Raw genomic sequence first — 14,619 nt, forward strand, 5'->3', positions numbered from 1 at the left:
TACAGAGAAGGTACCTGACTTCAGAAGCAATATTACTGTTAATAATTGTTGAAAAACTGAGCTCGTTGGACAGCCTCAACAAGCACACTGGCGGTTTCTTGTCTAGTGCTGAGAGAGTGAGACAGTCTTATGGAAAGACGAAGTGAGGTAAAAAAAACATGACATGCTTCATAATAAGTTGTTCTTACTGTACCAAGATAATAAATTATTTAGCCATTCTTCTCTATTTAAAGGGCATATATAGCAGAGGGAAACAGGAGATTGCATGAAGTTACTTCCATGACTAAGTCTGTCTTAGTCTGTAGAGAGTAAAGTCAAAGGAAACAGGAGAATAAAAACAGAAATCATTATCAAAGGTAGGACACAACCCAACCGCCCAGGAAACAGCTTGATTTGGAACCAGATAGGTTGGCAAGATTTTACCATCTGCAAGCCAAATACCGTTATCAAAAAGAAATATTAACACTCTGAAAATGCTAGCTGAAAGAAAAGTCAGAGCTCGCATTTAAGCGTCAATGAGTATTCTACCAGTGGAGTTACAAGCCTCCCCCATGGTCAATGCACACATCTGCCATAACCACAGGCATGCAGGATTTCTCTCTCCAGCTCCAATGCAGTGCCTCGCCGCTGCAGCTTCAGCCTCGTGCACCTATATGAATGAACAGGCTCTTGTGACCTCCTGACAGAAATCTGGCCAAAGGACCAAAGCCCATCTCAGGTAGAGCTGAATACTTCAAAAAGGCTTCGAGTTCACTGACATGGGGCTGTATCTTTCCTTCCACTGAACCAAAGTAATCAATCTTCCCCTAACAGCTGGTAAGAGGGGATTGGTGCTATGTCTCTAGAGCTTCTTGCATGCAGACCACCAGTGAGCCAGAACGCGTATGATGAGAGTCAGAAGCTCCAGATATTTCTTACTGTCTGGTCAAACAAAACATGCTGTTTCTGCTGTCAACTGAGCCAAACACCTGAAACAAGTGTTTTTTACAGGCTGCAAGCTGTACAAGTCTCTAATAAACCACCTTTAACTTGTTAGCTGCCTTGGATACACAGTAATGTCCAAGTCTTGTATTTTCTTGGTCATTAAGGCCCCAAAGGCATCTTGTCCCTTCAGCAAGCATGAAGTGTTCTTTAGGACCTACTGCTTGAAAACATCTATTTTTCACTCTCCACCTTCTCTGACATGCAAAAACAGTTACCTTTGCATTTTTCTCCCCAAATGCAGTGTCCTATGGATTAAAATCCTAGCATGTCCTTTAGATGTTTACTCTGGAGCAAACAGCCTTTAGTACAGGCTCAGCAGAGCCAAAAATGCCCTTATTCTACTCCAAAATCAGCTTCACCTCCTCCTTTCTATTCATTGGGATAATTTTTGGCAGACCTGTAATTCTGCTTCCACTGTCAATCCACCTCCCTGCACCTAAGCCCCTTCTGTTTCTCAGTCACATAAAACATCATACACTTTCATCACATTGCAAACTGAACTAAAAACTGCTACTGCTCTACTGGAAAGGAGGGGCAGATCCCATTTCTCTTCCCAGCTCAATCTCCTTCTGGGCACACACTTTCACTTCTTACCCTTATTTGATGAACTGACTTTAAAAAAAAAAAAGAAAAAGAAAAAAGAAGACAGCAAGAAGCTGTTAACTTAGCTCAAAATTTACATTATTGTAAAATACCTCTTCAATCTTCATCGTCCGAACATGCTCTTCCCAGATACTACTCACGCTTTCACCCCATGTGCATCTTGTTAATGCTTTGAATAAAGACAGGAAAAATACTGAGGGCTGATGCAGCAGAGTTCTTGAGCCAGAAAGCTTGTCTGCACAGGTCATTGTTACCCACATGAAATATAGAAACTGGAGCTCCAAAATCTTAATGCATCATTTGCTGAGTTGCCAGCCTTAAAGTATTAAATATAATATTGTCAACACAAGCACCACTGCTATTTATTCCTGTTTAAATTTGGATGATGCTCTCGTTAGCACTATCTGCAAATTTAGAGTCCTCATTCAAATCCACAAAAACTGAAAATCGCAAAATGTTTCTCTAATGAATGTTGTGAATTTTCCATTCTTCTTCATGTGGATTTTCACCTCTTCACACTCTTAAAAAATAAGACTGGAGACTATCTCCCAAACAAACAAACACGTATGCAAGTTACTAGCAAGTTAAAAAGTAGAAAAGCATTTAATCATATATACTTTGTAACACACACTGAAAGGCACACAAGTAACAACAGCACAAACTCTCATTAAACAAAGCCATAAACAGGCAATGTGAATACTGTTAAAAAAGAAAAGTCAGGCATTTTCAAACATCCTATTACAGAATTTTTAATATCAGTATCTTAATTAGATTTCTCTCTTTACCACAATTACAGCTTATTATTATTTAAGCACTTATGCTGTTTTCCTAAAAAGTCTGAAATATGTTTTAACAGAATATTTGTAAACTAGAAAATACTGAAATCCCTTTCTGAGGAGACTTCTGATTTTTTTCATAAATTTTAAGTGATCATTATTTCTACATTAATGCATTTTATCAAATAAATAAAGCGGTATCCTAACGTAAGTCTGAGTTAACAAGATTTACAAGAATCCAATTTACCAGGGATAATTTGTGTAACAACATAAACAGCTTACATCAACAAGCAGAGTTGTGCTCTACAGCTTTTGAAAATGCAGTCTTGGACTCTATATTTTCCGTGTGGGTTTTTTTAACTGTAATAAAATAGTTTTTTCAATGATTCCTTTTTGTCACACACAGGTAGGTTAAAAAAAAGTAAAATCCCCCAAATAAGCTCGACAAAAGTTTAGTAGTTTGTTCATTAATGGCTAGTAACATTTTCAACTATAGAATGCAAACACAGAAAATGAGCTAAATTAGCATTGTTCAATCTATGTGTCAACTGCTAGAATTGAAAGATGTTTTATCAGTCCTAGTATCTATATGCACTGCACTTACAAAAATATGGTCTTGGTGAGTTGTCAAGGCCACGCTAGTTCACCAAAGCCTAAAAACACACCATTCCACAAACATAAGCAAAGATTTACAGCAAAAGCTAACTCCCCAAATTTATTAAAGTTTACATCAAAAGGGTACTGAATTATTTCAGTTCAATTCCAAGTCTGACAATTCTAAATAAAGTATTTAGCAAAAAACGAAGTACAATCATCTGGTATGTTGAAGGCCGGGAGAAGTAGGAAGGTCTCATTGCCTAGCATATAAGGCAGAAGAAAACCAACAATGATCTGAACATACAACATATACCAGAAGGCAACATTCCCATGCAATACACAGCATTGACAAGTTAGAGACATGACTACCTTGACAGATGTTATGAAAGGACAATTAAAGACTTCAAAAGTTAGAATTAAAGACTGTATGTGGGGAAAAAATATTTCCTTCAGAAAGTTTGATCTTCCAAATTCTTGCCAAATCTTTATCACTGCTTGATCACTTCCCACCCTGATTTGAGAAGCAAAGTAATCCATTTGAGTGATCTGTTGAATGAGAGTCTAGAAACTGCTTTCTTAAACAAATACAATGAAAAGTGAGGAAAATCAGTAAAAGTTTTCAAGGTCAACTCTATGTGGAGCTGTGCAAGGCCCCCTCCACAAGGAGTTCCTGAGTTATGGTGCTGAGAAGCTCCATAATCACAATGCTCTCCTTTGTGCAGTTGAGCTTAAAGTTCCCATGAAAAGTTATACTGATGGCTTTCTAGAAATGGTGGTACCACATGGAATGCAACAGGTTGCCTAGTTAAGTCAACTTTATACCTTTATTAAATCCTTTCTAGCACACTGTGGATGCAAAAAGCTAGTTTTTAGGTTCGTTTTGATGTCTCTTGTACCTCAACACATCCAAGTGTTACCACCTTTTACCCTAGATGGCACTTGTATTTTGCTATTATCCAACTTAAAGGCATTGACATTTGGAGGCTCAACAAATTTATTCCACAGAACAAATTATAACTGCAGTGATATGATCAGGATTGGCTTATTCTGACCCTCTAGTTCACTAATGATGGACAAGGCAGAAATAAATTAAAGCCACAATAATTAAAATTACAAGTCCATCTCAGGACCAATGCTATATACAGCTGAGTTAGCCTTGCAACACTAAAATTCTGAATTGGTTACATAAACTGGTAAGCGTAATAAACAAGCACAATCCCCACCATCAGTTTTTCTAATATATTTCTGTCAAACAACCTTGCTGAAGCTTTCTAAGGGAGCGAGTCTGACCTCTAGACCTTTAAAGGCCAGTCTGTAGCCCAAAAGATAAGCTTGTCTTCAGCCTCAGAATAAAGGACAGCATATCTTCAAGAATTTTAAAAAGATCGTGTAAAATAAGAAGGTGCAACTTCTTCCTGCAAACATTACGCAGAACAACAACATAAATAGACTTTTTCTGAACAATCACTAAACAATGCTCTGCAGTCATAAAACAGATCTGTACTGGACTCCAAAAAGAAGACTCCCATCCCTGGCTCAGATGACATACTCAGTTCCATCTCACAAGAGCGAAAGGAGCAAAGAAAGAAGCAGCAATGTTTTAAACTAAGAAACCAACAACAGGAAAATAAAAGAAATCCAGAGCTATGGTCACGTAAATTAAAACCCAGTATTTATACACTGAAGCACTTAAAATCATTAAATAAATACCACCTACAGCTTCATAATGACACATTACATGGTTCACCCTTGGTTCCAAATAGGGAGCTAATGGCCCAAACAGATGTTAAATGTTTACCTCGACTCCCTCATATTAAGACTCAAGTTCTCATCTACTTTCAATCATATTTGTAATACTTGTAATCAGGATCTTACTTAAAACACAAGCAGAAGACACTAATTAAGCTTGTTCCAGTAGATTTTCCAAGTGATGGGCACTGAGCATGCCTCTCCCTGGATGGCTGCTGGCCAGCCAAGGAACTCGACACACATGGTGGTGTTTCCCCCCCTAACAGCAAAGTACTGGTTGCTCCAAAGACTGCCTCTTCATAGGTTTGATTTCATCTGAACTCAATTATTTTTAACCACAAGCTCTATACAAAATTGGCTTTTCCACATAGGCTTTTTTATTCAGGCAGCAGGAAATATAACCTAGATAACAATGGCCAAATAGCATCCAACATCATCAAACTGTCCAGCAGCAAAAGCCAAGTATCCATGTCACAGCTCCCCTTTATACACATTAAATCAGTTCTTTGTAGACTGTATCTTACATTTTTTTCTGTTTGAATTCTCTTTTATCCTGTGCCTAGCATGCTTTTGAATTGTTTATTTACGTTACCCATCTCCTAAGGATGCATTCAGGTGCCAGTGACTAAAAGTATCTCCATTTAGTTCATAGTAAATGTCTTTAAATACTTTATCTAAACATTTATTATATTTCTGCATATTCTCATCATATAATACTACAGGTATATTGTAAAGACCTTTGTTAATTGGACTTCATTTACAACAGTCAGCCTCAAGTACACCATCACTTTAAACTCTGCTCTTCATATTTTTCAGGCTTGCACAGCATTTCTTTTCCCTATGCAATAAGCTCACATTTTCACCAGCACTGTAATTTCCCTGTAAGAATAACTACCACAGAATAACCACCCAACTTCTAAATGTGGATCAACCACCTCCATAAAAATCAAATCTATGCCTCCTGAGTTGCAGATAGACTAGAAGTTAGTAATTAAAGGTTACTGAAGCCTAGCCCACATGATACCTTTTCAACTACTTAAACTGACTGCAAGCCAATTAGTTCATGAAACTACAGTCTCTCTTCTAATAATGCTCCTGAAAGACTAAGTCAGTGATGACTGATGCTAAAAAAGACACAGATACCTTTAACGAGCTTAAAATCACTTATATAAGCCTAGAAATAATAAGAGGGAAAAAAAGCAGAAGAGAAGATTTAATATCTGCAAGGAGTTTGACATAGCATAATCAAGTCTTAGTGCCTTTCAAACCAGTTTTAATGACCTTCCTATGAATGAAAGCCCTTAAAAAAGCACAACAGTTTCCTTTTATAAATTAGTGGGAATAGCAACATTAAAAGGAAGACTTTGATATAATATTCAAATACATTTATATAACTACAACATTTGTCTAATAAGGGATACAACACAGTACATAGAGAGAATAACCAAAAAACATAAAGTTACAAACAAGTTATATATGTATATTCTACAGAAAATAATCCCAGACTAAACACAACACAAGCCAGAAAACATCAGGTGCTGTTCCAGTGAGATAACAGCAGCTTTTAGAAAATATATCAGAGCTACCTGTGGTTAGCACTGAAAATACTACCATAATAATTCTTAAAATACACTAAAAGACTACCAGATTCAACCTGTTAACAATTATCTTTGGTTTCAAAGTTTTTGTCTTTTTATCTGAGTGGTACTGAATGGGAAAACAAGAAAGTGATTCAAAGTTACCTGAGAAACTGTCTTTATTACTCTGATGGACTAATATCATTACTTTGAGAAAGCACACTACAGGAGTTAGGGGGGCTCATACGAAAAAATAAATAATCTCAGAAACACTACTCATGACAAGAACTAAAGGAAGCACAGATGACTTGCATGGCTGCCAAGAGTAAAAGGAGAGAGAATGTTAATGAAAAAAGCCTGAAGTTTTCAGTTTTCACTAAGGACTCCACACACCATAACAAACACATCTAACCATACCCTAGGCAACAGGACAACAGAAGCAGTTTCAAATGCAAATAAACACTAGGAGAGTAATTAAGGCTTGCTTTTTGTTTTGGTTGTTGGGTTTTTTTGTTTGTTTTTTTTTAAACAGACTATCAACATGTCAGGTCTACCGACAAGTTTCATTTTGCATCCAATCAGCTCACACAGATCCCCTCAGAGTTTGTTTTCAAGAGATTTAGCAAGGCAGAGGACTGTTTGAAAGCTGGCAAAAGGTAGTGTTGAGGTAATTTTTTTTCCCCTTTCCTAAAGGGAAGGACCTTTCAGTAGAAGTAATTGTTAAAAGATCTTTCCACAAAGGTTCCAGGCTTAGCTGGTGTATCATAACACTTCTGTGTAAAGACACAGGGCCAGGACAACAACTTAAATACATGAGACATTAATGTGACGATCAGTTACAGGATTACACACAGGTAATGATTTACCATCAGGTGGACTGTTCTCCCACACATCATAACATGCTTTAATAAACTAGTGTACCACGTAATGCATTTCTTTCACTTTGTGATTAACACATAGGATGCAAAGAATTACATACAATATTTCAATATGCCTTCTTCCTTACCTCTTCATTGTGAAAGACCATGTTTTTGAACCAACATTTGGAACAGATAATTAATGTCAGCATTTAAGTTCTTTAAAACCTCTGTAAAAGAAAAAGCTTTGTCTTACCATGGCTGTGGCCAGTTCCTGGGCTGAGAGAAGGCTGGAATAACTCTTTGGTTGGAGTAAAATAGGCTTCTTTCCCCTGGCGCTGGCTCATTTTTCCTGGAGTTAAAAGCTGTGATTCATCACTGTTTGTTACCGCTGCTGAAATAGAAAATGGATGCTCATTCAACGATGCTATGTGCTTGTGCATAGATTTCTATTAACAACTTCACTGCTATCTGTGAAACTGGTATTCAAATGCTGTCTTGCAAAATTTTTCATTCTTGAAAATAAGGATTTCAAACCAGAGATTTGCTTTGGAGGGGACAGCAGAAAGGAGCCAACGAGACTGGTCTAAGACATGAGGCAGAAGATGAAAACGAAAACTAGAAGGACGTAGGAAAGGCTGCTACTGAATACAGATACAGCACTGAGCTGTTACTTAACTTAGGAAATCCTGCTTTCTTTGCCACTTTTGTGATTGTTCTTGGTTTAACTAGCCACAACACAGCCAACCCAGAAAACGGCTTGCCAGATCAAGCTGTGCCACCATCCCAGAAAGCTAAGATGAACATATGCACATACATCACAAGAAACAAGTCTTATTAATAAAGATCATGTATAGACTCTGTCAAGGGAAAGGTTTAAAGCAGAAGAGTTACTATCCTTGAATATTACCAGTCTTACCAGACTTGTTGGATGTCTTCTAGCTATTTGTAGGATCGCCTGGCCAGCCATCCTGTTTATGGTGTCTGTACATTTCTTTAAGCTGCACACAACAAAGTGGTACCTTTTTGATAGTGGAAGAACGAATGGCTGACTCAGGAACACATGTCTTGTGGAAGTAGACAGACTGACAAAAAGAGATCAGAGGGGGAAACAAAAGTTTCTCACTGAAGAAGAGCCTGCCTAAAAGATTGGAACTTAGGACACAGCTCATTTTAAGAGTTCCCAACCTTTCTTCAAACTGTTTTACAAGTTCAGTAGAAGATCTAGCCTAAACAAATAAGTTCCATTTTCTGAAAGGAATCTGCAAAGGGCAAAGAGGCCCTCCTCGTAGCTTTAGTTCTACTATTATTACAGTAACGGAACCATTTTTTCAGCAAAGCCTAGCATAAACACAAGGCAGTATGAAGAATGCAAGGATGCCAGGATATTCCCCTGTACTATTTTCCTACATCAGATAAACCATCTAAAGCTCTGTTACAGACAAACTATACCCTATGCAGACTGCTGCTTCGGAAAAATATGTGAGGAGACGGACAGCGGAGGTAAAGAGCTCATTTTACCAGTTCAGAGTTCAAGTCTGTCAGTGCCAGAAGGCCAATACTTCAAAGTAGTGACTGACTTTGCTCTTCTTACGGTACCACCAAACTAGCTTTTTCTTTTCCTGCAGCTACAAGTAAGGGGAAAGGAGGGGAGCAGGGGAGTTGCCGAAGTCTTGGGAAGGGACTGCACCACAAAAGTATCTGAACTGAAAAATAAAAGGGGAGCTAGAAAACAGCTACTTCACAGGCTCACACAAAATGGGTCTCTTCAAGGGGAATGAGCTATGCTTACTTGTTTTAAAAATGTTTAAGGTGCGGGGAAGTAAGTACCAATATTGAACCAACTAGCTGAAAGGCACCCTCTAAGAGCCACCGGCCATTCAGCTACATAAGAATGGCATTTCGCAGCCCCTCACGCAGGTGTCCCCGGCCAGCCCCCCCACCGTGGGCAGTGCTCTGGCCCCACAGGTGAGCACCTCGCCTGCCGCGCTGCCAGACATGTTGGAGACCCCCTTTGCAGCAGGAATGGCACTAACAACCTTTCCTTGAGTGACCTGGGCAGAAGGCTTGTTTCTGAACAGGCAGCATGCAGCACTGATAGCTTTTTTTTAAGCTTTGGAAATTCCAAAGTTTTTTTAAGCTGCTGAGACGCAATCATTTCTGAGGCAGTATTGGCCAGCAATCTGGAGCATAAGCAAGCTCTGCACTCAAGTTTTACCAAAGCATGAACTGAACTCAGTGATGTTAACTCAGTAACACCCACAGGGTTACAAGCTTCAAGTTCACTATTGAATTCATGCACCTTTGTTAGTCTGCAGACTCAATTTGGGTCCTGCAAAGACTGCTAGCAGTGTCAGACGAGCTCTTTTCCTACAAAATACAGTTCATGTATCCCCTAACATAGAATATCTTGTGGTAAGCACTTGGCATACCTGGGGATTCAAGATGAACTTAAATCAAGTGGGCTTTTGAGAAATTCAATTTATAAAGCTGAAGGACGATTAGCAGGAAAGTTTTAAAATCTCCTTTTTTATAAAAAGCATCATAAAAGTACTAAACAAATGGAAATAAATCAATTAAGAATATAAATGTCTATTCACGCTGTAGCAGCCACTAGGGAGAAGTTGTCCCCTTCCTTCAAAATGCCTCACCCTGATGCTCAGACGTTTGCTTTGGGATGAGGGAGAAAACAAGGCAAGGGAGAGCATACCTGTTGCTTTGAGCAGGGGACAGTGAATAAGATCACTAAGAGGCTTCCATCTTTTTTCTCTAAAAGACTGACTAATGTCCTGATTTTTTAGCACTGTAAAATCAGCAGGACCTTCAGGGAGTTAACGAGATCTGTAAAGATATGCCTTAAGCATCTTATGGCAGGAGCTCTGGAACCTTAAAAGACAGAGATGGAAACAAAGAAAACTATTACAAAGAAAAGGAAAAAATACTTGGAAAGGAGAAAGAAGAGGGAAAAGTTATGCTAGTAACAAACCTGATTTTTCAAGATACCATTAAATCAAACACCTACTGCTTGAAGCAGATCTTTTTAAGAGAGTAGATGTAATTTGTGCATATTAATTGATAATTTAGCAATTTGTAGAGGCTCCTTGGCTGCTGTTTATAGCTTCTGATGGACTGATTTTATAAACTGTATAAAAATACGCTGCATGTAAAGTCATCCATTTACTGACAATGCTTCACGGTCCTACAACTAATTTTGAACTCATCTGAAGCACGAAATGATTTTATCCTGGAATTTCGTTATGTTCACAGAATAAAACCAATAGTGATACTGAAAGAGTGCAATGGTCATTTACTCTAGTGACCTTGCTCACTTGTGAAATAAAAGTTAGAATGAACGACTAAATGATGTTCCAAGTCAAACATGTTTTTCTTATTTGCCCAAAATACCAAACTGAAACTTACAGTTTTGGACTCAGGTGTCCCCAGGTACATGCAGTGTACCTGCAAAACCACACGCAGTTTCTGACTAATCTTCAAAGCACTCACACTTTCTAGTGAGTTTTGGTGAGGAGAACCAAAACTTGGGTTTTTTTTAAATGTTCCTGGTGAACACCTCACCTATGGAAGTGATCAGAGGCCTGAAGCACCTTCTCCTATGAAGAAAGGTGAGACAGTTGGGGTTGTTCAGCCTGGAGAAAAGAAGGCTCCAGGGAGACATTATAGCAGCCTTTCAATATATAAGGGAGGCTTGTAAGAAAGCTGGAGAAAGACTTTTTATCAAGGCTTGTAGTGACAGGACAAGGGGCAACGATTTTAAACTGAAAGAGGACAGATTTAGACAGGACATAGGAAGGAAATTTTTTACAATGAGGGTAGTGAGACACTGGAACAGGTTGTCCAGAGAAGCTGAGGATGCCCCATCCCCGGAAGTGTTCAAGAGCAGGCTGGATGGGGCTTTGAGCAACCTAGCTTAGTGGAAGATGTCTCTCCCCACAGCAGGGGGGTTGGACTAGATGATCTTTAAAGGTCCCTTTCAACCCAAACGATCCTATGATCCTAATTCTTCTTAGATTTCACATGCCATCTCCACAACTTGAAAGACGGATTTGTTAGGCATACGCCTAACGTATCCAACAAGACATACATTAGCATTGCCAACCATTCCTTCCACCCAATGGCCTCAAAGTGGTGATTTATTTTCAGACTCAGATTTCAGAGCACCCATCCACGAGAAAGAAGATCTCCATCATCCTCTCCTTCACCTGTGTGAGTTTAAACCCATACCATCCATCTCCTTGAATATGAGTAGTGGGTTATTTTAGAGAAGAAACATCACTTAGTATCAAATCCTCCTCGCGACTCTTTGGAGGGCACATTTCAATACCAACAGAACTATTAGAGTTGATAGTACATACTTTGTTCAATTTCCTCATACTGGCCATCAAATTACTAATATATAGTTTGTCAGTAAGATTCATGCATCAGAAGAAACACAAATTGAGGTCTTTACAGCCAATTTATTTCATCAGATAAAGCTATGAAAAAAAATAATATCTGAAGTGGCAGATTCCCAGTCTTCTGTTTCTACAATGAGCATGTGGAAGTGCCCACACTCTTGAAAATAGCACAAGGACATCAGATATAGGAAAAGTTTTATTATATTCAATTCCACATTATTTTTGAATGACTATAATCATCTAACGCCATGGCTTCTGCACAGATTTCTCAACAGAAAGAAAGAATTTGTGCCTACATCTTTTCCTTTCCCACATATGCAAACCCTTAATCCCAGGCAAAATTATTCTGCCAATCACACGATTATACTAACACCCATGAACCGATGGCACTAAAGTCTTTGCTCCCTTCATGCACATACATATACACACAGAAGTTTTCCCTATCACCAAACCAGGTCCAGTCCTTATTTGAGTATTACACTATACACACCTGTTAATTTCAATAAATTTATATATTCAGAAATGAAGTGTAACATATAGCACCATAAACAGACAAGCTCAAACATAAAACTGTTTCTGAACCATTATTTCCACGTCTGTATTGTCAACACTACAATAAAATTTGAAGGTTTCATTTCAAACTGATAAATATATTTTTTTTCTTCCAGATAAGTAATTTAAAAGATTATTTTTATTTTCTAGCCATGACTGGGAGATGTGAAGAATAAACTTTTCCCACTAAAAAAAAAATAAAAATGGTTAATGCAGGGAAACACTTAGATGAGTAGTATGCCAGGTAAAATACTTTTCCAACAGTAAATTTCTGTTGTACTTCAGCTTCCCAATGACAACACAGAAGAAAACCCAGTATTTAGCCCAACACCATATCTGCAAAGATATATGCTATTATGAACATATGTATAAACATACTGTAGGAGAGGGGAGCCACTTACTTGATGGTCCATGAGAGTCTCTGTTATCACCATGATGCTGTGCACACATACAATTGAAGAACGAAGAGCAGCAAACAAAAAAATCCAGGCCAGGAAGAAGCAAGTGCACAAAAGTAGCAGCAGCGGGAAAGAAGGACAATGAAAACAGTGTTAGTTCATGACTAAAATACAACATGCACCTCAATACCGAAGGCAAGACCTCAAGAGACTTAGCAGTTTCGAAAAGTTGAAGCAACAAAACTGACAAATATGCTTATAGAAGCCATCATTGTATATGGTTAGTAAACAGCAACTGCTCCAACTGCTAATTCTGAGTGTAACCTCTCCATCAGCAATTTAGTGCTCATATGACTTGATACGCTATACATTTTAAGAAATTTTTAGCTGGAATGTTTTCAGAAGACAAGCTCTGAAGAAAGCTGAAATAACACAAGATTTGTTTCCAAAACTGCTCCACTTTCAGACAGGTGTTTTGGAAAGACAAAACCTTTAAGCAATCAGTAATGTGCAAGCACCCACTAATGACAGATCTAAGCCTAATTGCCTTTGCACACAAACACGAACTTAGAAGCCACAGATTCAGTTCATCTACAAATACAGGTAACATTTTAAAATGCTTAGGATGCCAGACAAGCAGCGCAGTTTTAAATTTAGGAGGACATTTTATATCAAAGTATTTCCAAAGAATCGAGTTGTATAAAAAAAATGATCTCTGTCCCACTGAATGCATCAAATATAGGCACTACAGGAGAGTAATTACATTGTAATACTGTGTACTCCTTTCCGACATTGGATCAAATCTTTTATAAATCATTACTACCCAAGGCCACAATCGGGGCTAAGATCCCACTGTGCTCAGATGTAAGGTAAGTTCCACCTATGTCTTAAAGGATTTACTACCTTTGAAACCCACGAATAACAGAAAAGGAGGAGAAAACAAACAAACTGATCAGCATTAACATTTCCTCCTTAAAAATAAGATAAATCCAAACATACTGTATCTTCTATATCCCAAGCAAAAACCTTCTGCTCCATAAAGGAGAGAAATCCTTGCCCTGCTTTAAAGAGGATCCAGTCTTGCCTCTCTGTTATCAGGACTAAACAGCAGGAAACGTGAAAAAGAAAAAGAAAAATCTTCGGAAGCAGGAGTCTTGTCTTACGCTCTTGATCTCAAAACACGGATTTTTATCCCTTGCAGCTGCTTAGGCGTGTTAAATTGAAACTGCAATGTGAAAGTGTAAAGTATTGCAATCAGAATACTACAATTGCAGTACACAGCTTTGGAAAGGTGGAAAGGAAGGGAGGGAACCCTTCTTTCATAATTTTGCACTTTCTGGAAAAGGACTTGATTAAACAAGAGAAGCTGAAATAAATTATAAGCGCACTTGGTAAACAATCTTCTATCCCTGTGAGAGACTAAATTTAGGTCAAAGAGTGAAACACTGCTAAGGGAACCCATGGACTTACCAGACAGGCTTATGTACTAGCACATGAAACGCATTCAAGAATTCAACGGTTTTTAAGGCGATGCATTTCATTTTAATGTACAGGTAACATACTGCAGACTAGGAAACACGTTACGTTCTGGCAATAACTGTATTATCCTATGCCGGTTTTAGATTCAAGACAATAGTGAGTGCAAAAGAGCAAGATAAAGGAGTCTGCTGTAACTGTACAGAGATCCAGCAACCAGCTGAAGGAATGGGAACACCACTATTCAGCACCGGTCTGCTTTATTTCACACTAGAAGTTGGGAAGAGAGAGAAGAGAACTGGAAAAATAAATTGTTAACAGACATACAGGATCAGAAGTTCCTGAGACTCACACAGCATGTTCGCTCGCAGTGCGTACTTACAGGTTGAAGAAACAGAGTGAAAAAGCACGGCAGCAGGTCCTGTCTCACTGCCTGCCTCTCAAGCAGCCTTGACCAAGATACAACATGACACCACAGAGCAGGGCAACCCGTCACCCGAGACGATGCAGGGGCTTTTTATGTAAATATTTTAGCATTGCATGGTTAATCCTATGAACTGGTATAAACAGCTCCTACGCCAGAGGCTGAAACACAAGCCTGGCTAACTCTGTCCCTGATCTTCTCCAACAGACAT

At 38.5% G+C, this 14,619-nt stretch overlaps 1 protein-coding gene across 9 annotated transcripts in view; it reads right to left on the bottom strand.

Moving 5' to 3' along the window:
* OSBPL8 (oxysterol binding protein like 8) overlaps window positions 1-14,619 on the bottom strand; it is a 96,657-nt gene that overhangs the window by 44,382 nt on the left and 37,656 nt on the right. For 4 of the 9 annotated variants that reach the window (XM_074573617.1, XM_074573653.1, XM_074573638.1 and 1 more), the window contains exons 3-4: window positions 12,512-12,548; window positions 7,400-7,537 (exon numbers count right to left, since the gene is read on the bottom strand). In XM_074573617.1, coding sequence (XP_074429718.1) covers window positions 7,400-7,537; window positions 12,512-12,548 — 175 coding nt within the window. The remainder of the gene's footprint in view (window positions 1-7,399; window positions 7,538-12,511; window positions 12,549-14,619) is intronic. The other 5 variants (XM_074573669.1, XM_074573678.1, XM_074573661.1 and 2 more) reach the window with 3 other exon arrangements.

Source organism: Larus michahellis, chromosome 1 (assembly GCF_964199755.1).
Source record: "Larus michahellis chromosome 1, bLarMic1.1, whole genome shotgun sequence".
NCBI classification, from domain to species: Eukaryota; Metazoa; Chordata; class Aves; order Charadriiformes; family Laridae; genus Larus; species Larus michahellis.